Source organism: Oratosquilla oratoria, chromosome 12, assembly GCF_046742065.1.
Source record: "Oratosquilla oratoria isolate Oo_2021 chromosome 12, ASM4674206v1, whole genome shotgun sequence".
In the NCBI taxonomy this organism is placed as follows: Eukaryota; Metazoa; Arthropoda; class Malacostraca; order Stomatopoda; family Squillidae; genus Oratosquilla; species Oratosquilla oratoria.
This window is the reverse complement of record NC_134788.1, coordinates 11,689,940-11,699,379: the sequence shown is the minus strand read 5'-3', so window position 1 is coordinate 11,699,379 and position 9,440 is coordinate 11,689,940. Positions and strand designations below refer to the sequence as shown.

General features: G+C 40.6%; 2 protein-coding genes across 2 annotated transcripts; one reads left to right on the top strand and one right to left on the bottom strand.

The window, feature by feature from the left end:
- Positions 1-2,432: 2,432 nt before the first annotated feature.
- LOC143030191 (uncharacterized) lies at positions 2,433-3,251 on the bottom strand. The gene is made up of 2 exons (XM_076193354.1): positions 2,922-3,251; positions 2,433-2,752 (listed from the first exon to the last, which is right to left on the bottom strand). The coding sequence occupies exons 1-2, from the start codon at positions 3,249-3,251 to the stop codon at positions 2,459-2,461; spliced, it is 624 nt and encodes a 207-aa protein (XP_076049469.1). The 3' UTR covers positions 2,433-2,458.
- Positions 3,252-6,507: 3,256 nt separating this feature from the next.
- LOC143030190 (zinc finger MYM-type protein 1-like) lies at positions 6,508-7,590 on the top strand. Its single transcript, XM_076193353.1, has one exon. It carries the CDS (start codon positions 6,508-6,510, stop codon positions 7,588-7,590), a length of 1,083 nt encoding a protein of 360 aa, XP_076049468.1.
- The last annotated feature ends 1,850 nt before the right edge of the window (positions 7,591-9,440 follow it).

Sequence of the window (9,440 nt, the reverse complement as noted above, 5' to 3'; positions counted from 1 at the left end):
TTCATTGAAATAAAGGGCAGCAAGTAGTAGTCTGAAAATGGAAAATTAATGATGATTTTCAATCACCATGCAGACATTTCACCATTCTCAATATGAATTCATCCCCCTAGTACCATAGTGAAATTACATCTCTTGAAGTTACATATGTACGTGCCTTATTTTCATTGCTTCATAAAAAATGTGCTGGGACTTGGTAGCAAAGATGCACACAATCTTGTGATAAGAATCAAGTGCTGATGTTTGCTTTGTCGAATCACTGTTGCAATTTGCGGTGACACAATAAACCATTTATCAAACTAAATACTTGATAAAACCCTGCTAACTCACGAATTATGACAGATCACCAATCAAGTTGGCAGTGCAGCATGGCATTCATTGTCAGCTCGTCAATAGGGGCTGTGAGACTGCAGCCACCCCAGTGGATTTCTAGGATTCACGAAAATAATGTTAATTCATTTATGTTTGAATATCATTCACATAAAACACCCATTCTCATATATTTATATTAAAAAAAATACTGCAAAACAATGAGAAAGTGCATGAATTATTTACTATTTAATGATACGAAAGTGGGGAGAAGGGGAGAGGCTTCCCAGGCGGTATGGAGAGTATGGACTGCCTAGCATGCAGTCTTGGCTCAGCTAGCCTCAGTCGTTAGGCGCATTTTGGCGAGTACAAAAGTCGAATGACTTTGGCCTGATTTGACTTCTGGTCAAAACAAACCCAAAGCGTGATACCGAGAAGTTGACATTAAAACCTTTCGAAAACACAAATAAGTCAAATCAGGCCAAAGTCATTTGACTTTTATACTCGCCAAAATGCGTCTACATGGAGAATGTGGACCGCCTGGCACGCAGTCTTGTCTAAACTTTTGTTGTGAGTGTGTGTGTGTTCTTGCGTCGCTCTTATATTCGATCGTGTTTTTCAATTTGCCAGGTATGATTTTAGTGTCGTCCAAACTTGGATATCTTAGAATTTATTACATCGTAGGTGCAATATCTAATTTTTCATCCAAATTAATTACTTGTTAGTATAGCTTATTCTAAGAAAGTTAAACATTGTCTATGATAACCAGAGGTGGGCGCGCGAACCTTTTTTTGGCTTCCGAATCCGAACCCGAATCTTCGCCGGTTTTTGGTTCCGAACCTCCGAATAGCGAACCCGATTTTCAAAATTTTGGTGCGAACATTTGTCCGCGAACCTCCGAATCTTTAAAAAAATAGCAAAGCGAACCTCAATTCCGATACCTTCCGAACATTTCCAAACCTAAATTTTACTCATTCCGAATCTCCAAATCTAGACTTAAAGCTTTCCGATTAAAAAAAGTGTTTTTTAAGATATCTACATTATTTATTAAACAAATCATTACTAGGAAAACAAATTATCAATACAAGACAGTAAAAAGTAAAAACAAAAGTTCACAAAACTTTTAAAACAAAAATTCACAACACTTCAGTCTTCACTCTTCACTCTTCACAGACTCACTCTAACTTGTCGGCCCTCTCTCTCTCCCTCTTAAAACCAACTTCAAGTTTCCCTTCATGAAGGTCAGGTTCTCAAAGTTCAGATTGGTCAGAGAGGCTCGCTTTGGCCTCAAAATGTCCGAGCCGAAGCTGAAGAGTCGTTCAGTTGAGGCAGACGAGGGCAGGGGAGTATTATACTTGATGAAACAGTTCACCCAGTGCTGCCTGTGCTCCTTGGGGAAGTTTGCCGAGGAGATCTTCATGATGCTTGTGCCGAGAATGGCGCCCCAAATGTTCACTTCCTTGCCGACCTCCTCCTCCAGGTTGGCCACCACCACAGGCTCCTCCTCGTCCTCAAGAAGGAAGGCAAACTCGTCGTGCTCGCTGGTGTGGCTGGCCACAGACTGTGGCCTGGAGGTGGGCTGGCTGGAGGCGGAGGCCACATCCCCCTCCTTGGACCTGATTTGGTCCACAAGGTCCGACACCATCTTGTCCCTCACCAGGTTGTACAAGTCAGGATTTGTCCTGCATATGTACTTGACCATCTTTAGACGGAACCTGGGGTGGAAGGCAGTCGCAAGGAGCTTCTCCTGGTCCTCAAACATGTGTTGAAACCTGAAAAGATTAAGATACGAGTTAATTTAATAATTGATTAATTTTTTTTTCATTTCAATTACTATAAAATATTATATTATCTTATTATTTACATAATTATATTATATTATTATATTATATTAAAATATTATTTTAGAATATTAAAAATATCTAACTTTCAGTGTATCAATTTTTGCCTCTGCTATGGTGATCCTCTGTATCCAGGAGGTAGGTGACGAGTGGCTTGGCATGCTTGATGCTGTTGTCGTCCCTAAGCATGTTCAAGTCCCTCTGGAGCACCATCGAATTGGGAAGGAAGTTCCCCATGTAGGCATGCTGGTCTGACTGCATTTTGTCCAAAGCATTGACAACTGGGGCCATAACTTTGACGTACTCGGCGATTACCTCGTTGTCCTCGTCAACAAAGGCGGGGATCGGGTTGGGGTGCATACTGGTACAGAGATCATTGATCTTTTTACGGGTGTCCAGGTCCTGTAGCAGGGCAGAAAGCATCTTATAGCTGTCATAGCTGGAGTTCCATCTCGTCGCGCCAGGGACTTTAATTTTTTTTTGCCGATAGCATCCTTTATCTCGTTGGCTGCGACAGTTCGGCGGCCCTGGGCATTCCACAAGGATTGCGCCTTGGCAGCCGACCTTCTGAAGATATTCCTGCCACCATGGTTCCATTGTGGGACCTGAAAAAAGAATATTTATTATTCAATATTTTATTACAATTCACAAATTAAAGAATAATAAATGATAATTTACATGTTTTTAGTTTTTACCAAAAGAACAATAAATTATTCAATATTCATAGATTATTAATTTATTAAAAAAAAAAAAAAATAGAATTACTATACTCACTTTGGAAACATCCTCAGACGCCAGGAGGTTCAGAGTGTGTGCACCACACCTCTGGTGTTTAGGCAGGCTAACCTCGGCTTCGTCAGCCTGGTCCAGGGCCTCCTCCATAGATATGACCTGAGGCTCGTCAGCCAGCTCTTCGTCAGGCTTGTCCTCGCCAGGTTGTATGACGACGTCCTCTTGTGCAAAGTCGACAAATGCACTTACATAGTTTGTGCCATTGTCTGTGGTCGTGCAGAGAATCTTGCTCCTGATGCTGAAATCCTCATGCAGCTTGCTCAAGGACCTCGCCAAGTACTCGGCTGTCTGGCTCTCCTTCACCTCCTTCATACCCAAGACTGCAGTCGTCCTCTCCAGGGTGGCCTTGTCCAACCACGAGACTGTGGAGCCTATGAAGGCCCTGTTGTGGCTCTACCAGCTGTCGGCAGTGGTGGCCAGGTAGTCCTGCTTGAACATGATCTGGGTGAGCTCATTTTTGGTCCTGGCGCTCGTATGCTTGATGTCGTCGCCAAGCTTTTTCCTGGACAGCAGCTTGAACTGAGGGTTCACGTAGTTGAGGAAGGCCCTGAGCGCCTCTGACTCTGTTGTTATGGTGGGCAGCATGTCGCGGATAATCCACTGAAACATAAAAAGATGTGTGAGTATTTGAAGTTAAATTTTTGCTATAAATTATTTTTATTTATTAAAGTTAATTAATTTATCAAATTATTTTCATACTAAAACAGTAGAACATTCAAAAGTAAAACTTACCTCATAAAACAGGTCAAGGGCCTTCTGCTGGTCAAACCTCTCAGCCATAGCCTCCTCAATACAGTCCTGCCTGAGGCCTTTGGCATCCTGACCACCACCAGAAGCAGAGCGGCCACGTTTACTGCTGCCATCTAAGCCTGCTTTTAAGGCAGGACTATCTAAAGGGTGCTTGGTGGCATAATGCTTCTTTAAGCTGCTGTTGGTGTCATTCTGAAGCTTCAGCCTCGCAGTGCAATTTTTCTTGGCGCAGAGGGCAAACCCGGCGTCCCTGCCGACACCACACTTGAAGAAGGGCTTGAGAATGTCCCAGTCTCTGTAGAGGTCCCTTTCCCTCCTGGAACCGTGACCTCCCTCGGCTCGCTCGGCCTCGGTGTCGGCAATGTCCATGTCCTCGGCTCGACTTGTGCCAGGCATCAGCTCCGGACTCGAAAACTCTGGCAGTTGGATATCGCTGGCGTCAGATTCACTCTCAGCGAGGCCGTTTGGGTTCGTGGACCTTGGTGTGTCAGACTGAGCACTTGGGTTTCTCGACCTCGGTGTGGCTGTCACGTACTTATCCATTGTCAGCGGTGAGTGTGATGTGAGTAGAGTAGTCTAGCTTCCTTGGGTGTTCTCTCCAGAGTGTTGTCAGTGCAACGGTTGACGAATGTCTAACTATTGTAGCACTGTTTAACTAAATCGTAACTTACGGGACGCGGTGACAAGAAAGTCTGCAGACTGTGCAGATTTGTAAACACTAAACAAGCGCTCTGATTGGCTGCTGCAGTCACCGGCGCATGCGCGGTGGCTGCGCGTCACTAACAAGCGTTCTGATAGGCTGGCAGCCAGCTGCGGTCACAACATGACAAGTCTGTGTGGTACAGATAAAGCAACGAGTTAAACACCACGAGTATATTTCCAAGTTCAAAGAAGGGCAGTCCAGGCAGTACTACTAGTCTTTGTTTCGCATTACTACACACAGTCACACAGGCTTGCATATCGAGCACATTTCGAGCAGTGGTCATTTGAGACACACACACACACACACACACTTACACGCCCATACTGAAATAGAAGTAGAGAGAAGCGAAAAAGTAATACACAATGCTAATGGTCAAAGGCGTCTCTAGTTGTTACAGAAACATAGGCGTCATCACATCTGTATGCTGCGGAAAAGTTGAAAAATAATGTTTGGTCATCTTCGTTTTTTCAATTTTTTTCCAGAGATACGGAGGTTCGGATTCGTGAAAAAAAGACGTTCCGAACCCGGAAGTCCGAATCTTTTTTGACGTCGGTCCGAATCCGAACCTACGAACCCAAATCCGGGATTTTGCCGGTCCGAACAAATCCGCGGATAAAGGTTCGCGAACATTTGTTCGGAACGCCTACCTCTGATGATAACAAATATTACTATTTTAAGATAAATTAAATACTGTAATAAATTTTAAAAAGTTGAAGTTTCATGAACACTACACATAAATTAATGCTAATTTCTAATCAAAATTTGGGTTAATTATTACACTTTTTTACTATTGTCGGTCCTCGACCGTTTACACTTCTATTAGTCTCGTAATTCCACTCGTCACAAGGCCCCTTGCCTTCGTTACGTCAGTTTCACTAATGTCAAGTTCATCTTATTCACTGTTGCCCCTCTTTTGTCACCACTGATTCCTTTCTCTTTGCTGTCTTGTCCTCCTTTCAGTAATTTTCTGGTTAAATGCGTAAGTTCAATCGTTTCTTAGAAAGTAGGCCCCATGCCTAGTTCTCACGAGTTTTTGGGTGAAATAAAAAGGGGTGTCAATTTCTTGCTTGTTGATCTAACGGAATACACCCAGAGAGTCCCCCCTCGAGGTTCTCTCCAATACGTCAGACCACCTTCGTTCAGACGTCACTTTTTATTCGTCCAATAGTCTTTTACTTCTCAAAACAAGTGCCACACCTTAAGGGCGTGCCTTTTTCCCTTCGGCCAATAATATTTCTTTTCATACCCATTTACCTCCAATCCGAGAGGCTGTTACAGTCCTTCCAGTAACATTGCCAAGCATGATGTCATCGCGCAAGTGGTCTGTCGCTCACAGAGCGTTTTGATTACATCAGCAATTCTTACAAACAGTCGGCCGTGTTTACACAGACAGAACGGCGACTCCAGTCTTGTTTATAAAACAGTCGATGCCGAGCTAACGCGAGTCTGACTCAGCTATTGTCGCTTGTCGGTGACTAAACAATCCTCGACTCAGCATTTCAATACACCAGTGTTTCATAACCTTATTAGCATTCGTTCTCCCACCTACGTCTTCATCTACTGAATTATCTACCTTCATCTACCGGCCTCTTACAACTATAAATTGTGTTACATAGGTTAAACATTATAATAACTAATATTACTACCTATAGTTACTCGGTAAATATGAAGTAAAATGATTATAAATAATCCTTCCAGTTATCCTTCAATCATCACCATGGTAACCAAGGATAAAATTCGGTCTATAAAAGAAGGTTAATTAAATATTGTTATTGTAATAAGTAAGACAATTGAATATTGATAAAAGTAATGTTATACATTTTCTTAATCTAATTATGTCACTTGAATAGAATCTGAATTAATAATCTATACTGTTAGTAATTAGTCAATCAGATAAGAATAAATATGAGAATGAATATTAGCCAATCAAAATTTGTTTTTACAAATGTTGTGCTTTTTAATTTGGGCGAGTTTTATAGAAATTGCCAACAAAATTTAGTAACTGTCGCTGAACCTCTGATTTAGCAACTTCCCAAGTATCGCTGAACCTCTAACAGTTTAATAGTTCCAGTATTTTTCTTCTTTTCATAGGTAGGCCTAGGATTATTTTGCAAAATGGCACAAGAAGCAAAGACGGTTTCTGCATTGAAAGAACTCAATTTTTCACAGTTTACACTTCAAGAGAAGGTAGCAATTAAACAAGCAGGTCGCTCATTACCAGAAATTAAAATTGTACAAGAAGGAGTATGCCACAACAAGAAGTATATTCATAGTTTTAATTGTGATTGGTACCAAAAGAAAACATGGCTCTGTAGATGTGAAGTTAAGAATGCACTATTTTGCTTTCCATGTCTGTTGTTTGGAGGCGATTCAGTATGGTCCAAAGATGGTTTTACATGCATAAAGAACTTGAAAGAAAAAACAGAGAAACACGAAAATACCAAGAAGCATATTTATAATGCCATTTCTCTATCTGTTCTTGGCAGTGTAAATATCAAAGAAAGAGTTAGTGAGTCATACAGACTTTCAGTGAATGCACATAATAAGAAGGTTACCAAGAATCGTGAAATTTTGTCCAAGATTATAGACTGCATAAAAATTTGTAGACATTTTGAACTACCTTTGCGTGGACATGATGAAACTGATGACTCTGCTAATCCAGGTGTATTTAGAGGACTGATAAATCATGCATCACAATTAGATCCAGACTTGCGGACCCATCTAGAAAGTAATCCAGTCTTCAAAAGTGTCTCCAAGACTATTCAGAAAGAAATTCTCGATTGTCTACTGCAAATACATCATGATCAGATCAGAAAAGAAATTAAAGAAGCTCCCTTTGTTGCTGTTATGGCAGACGACACTATAGATGTTTCAGAATACACTCAAATGGTTATTGTTCTAAGATACTTGCTAGGTGAAGAGGTTGTTGAGAGATTTTGGGGATTTTTCACTCCAGAAAATCAAACAGCGGATGGGTTATCGAAATGCATCCTTGATCAGTTAAACACAGTCCTTAAAGGTAATGCAGAGAAACTGATTGCTCAAACATTTGACGGTGCAAGTGTTATGAAAGGTAAGAAGGGGGGTGTTCAGGCTAAAATCAAATCAGTGTACAATAACGCCCATTTCATTCACTGTTATGCCCACCAACTTAATACTATTATGCAAAATGCTGCAAGTGTTACACGTGGTTCATGAATATTATTCTCTAACCTTTCGGGCATAGCCGCATTTTTTTCAATGTCATCTTTATGTTTAACCCATTAAACTCCGATGACAAGATGTCTTGTCATTTGGTCAAATAAAACAAAAAATCATAAAACACCAAAATGTTTGATCAAACACCAGAAAAATATGACGTCAATCCTCGCTTCGCTGCGAGCGAAGCGAGGACTGACGTCATATTTTTCTGGTGTTTGATCAAACATTTTGGTGTTTTATGATTTTTTGTTTTATTTGACCAAATGACAAGACATCTTGTCATCGGAGTTTAATGGGTTAAATGTTTTTACAAAGCACATGACCAGCCGTATTCCATGCCCATCTTCTACAAGATGGAACTTTCATAGTCACACTGTCAACAAGGTTTATGAACATTTTGAACCCTTAAAAAAATGCATGGAGGAAATACAGAGTACATCAAATGCTACTATAACCATACAAGAAGCAACAGGTATTTTGAACACCCTGAATGGTGAAAGTTTTAAGTTTTGGTTGGAGCTTTTCCACCAGATAATGCCTCATGTAGAAGTGATTTTCTTACCATATGCAGTGTAGATGTCAGAGTGAAAAGCTATCCCTCTAATAATTTTGGATATACTTATAAATTGATTCATCATCCAGCTCTAATATCTTTAAATTTCTATTGTAATAATTAAAATTAATTATAATGAAATCCGCAAAAAGGACTGTATTCGTCAACAAACACATGTAAAAATGTTACAATGTCAAAATATATATTCCTACTCTCTCTATCGGAAAGAAGGGATCAAAAACGTTTTCGATGTTTTGATCAGACTCACGTGGTCTGAGAGAGAAAGAGATGCCACGTAGGCACTCCAAGACAGCCAACCCAGGCTATTAACATCTTCGTCAAATTATCACTTTTAAAAGGGAACCATTGGAGAACAGAACGAGTCTGGTCTCGGAAACTAGTCTTGGAACTAGTAGGAGACTGAATGGGACGCAAGCTCTCAATTCCCTCCCTTCCCCGGTTTGGTAAGCTTTTGGATGAGGTTAGAAGAATAAACGAACCAATGACGGTCGAATTTCCTTTCAACCAAGAATGGAAAGCGGACTAGGGCCCACATACCTACAGGTCCCATGTTCTACCAGACGACTAACCTGCAGCCCAGTACAACTCCTCATCCTTCGGTTTGTGTCATTAGCTGTCAAGGAGTAGCGGGAAAATGATCGCTTACTCCAGAAGATGGGTGTCAATCTGTAGCATCTGAATTGTTGATATACATACGACAAATTTTTTATCTATTTTTTTTTTCTGTCGCGGTTCGCCACGACAGAATGGTGGCAGCTGTTCGGATTCCTTAGCTTTATGCTATTGATTCCATCTTACCCACGAGACCAAATTACAGTAAAGAAGGTCACACAGTGTAGTAGTAGAAATTTCACAAACAGTTTTTTCTTGAGCTTGATCTTTGTCATGATTTATACTTTGTATTCCTCTCAAGTATTGTTATTGAACAGATATGTCTTATGTTAGATGTTCACCTTTTTAGGAAATTATTGTTGTAAGTGGAACACATTGAAAAAAAAAATGATGCCTCATGGTATGGATGACTCTTTTACAGAATTAATTCAATTGGAAAATGAAGTCCAACAAGCAGTAACAGAAACACAAAATCTTACACAGTCCCATCAGGGAGTTTGTTCACAAGTAAGGAATTTAACACAACAGATTAACAATATGGACAGGGATATGTCTTATCTACAGGGGACAATGCAACACTTAATACAAATACATAATAACACACAACCACCATTAACCCATTCAACTCCGATGACAAGATGTCTTGTCATTTGGTCAAATA

Excerpts from the sequence above, each read along its gene's own strand:
- LOC143030191 (XM_076193354.1), bottom strand. The coding sequence starts at position 3,251 with ATGAAGGAGGTGAAGGAGAGCCAGACAGCCGAGTACTTGGCGAGGTCC. Across the intron at positions 2,753-2,921 it reads CGTCTGAGGATGTTTCCAAA|GTCCCACAATGGAACCATGG; the intron begins GTGAGTATAGTA and ends TTCTTTTTTCAG.
- LOC143030190 (XM_076193353.1), top strand. The coding sequence starts at position 6,508 with ATGGCACAAGAAGCAAAGACGGTTTCTGCATTGAAAGAACTCAATTTT.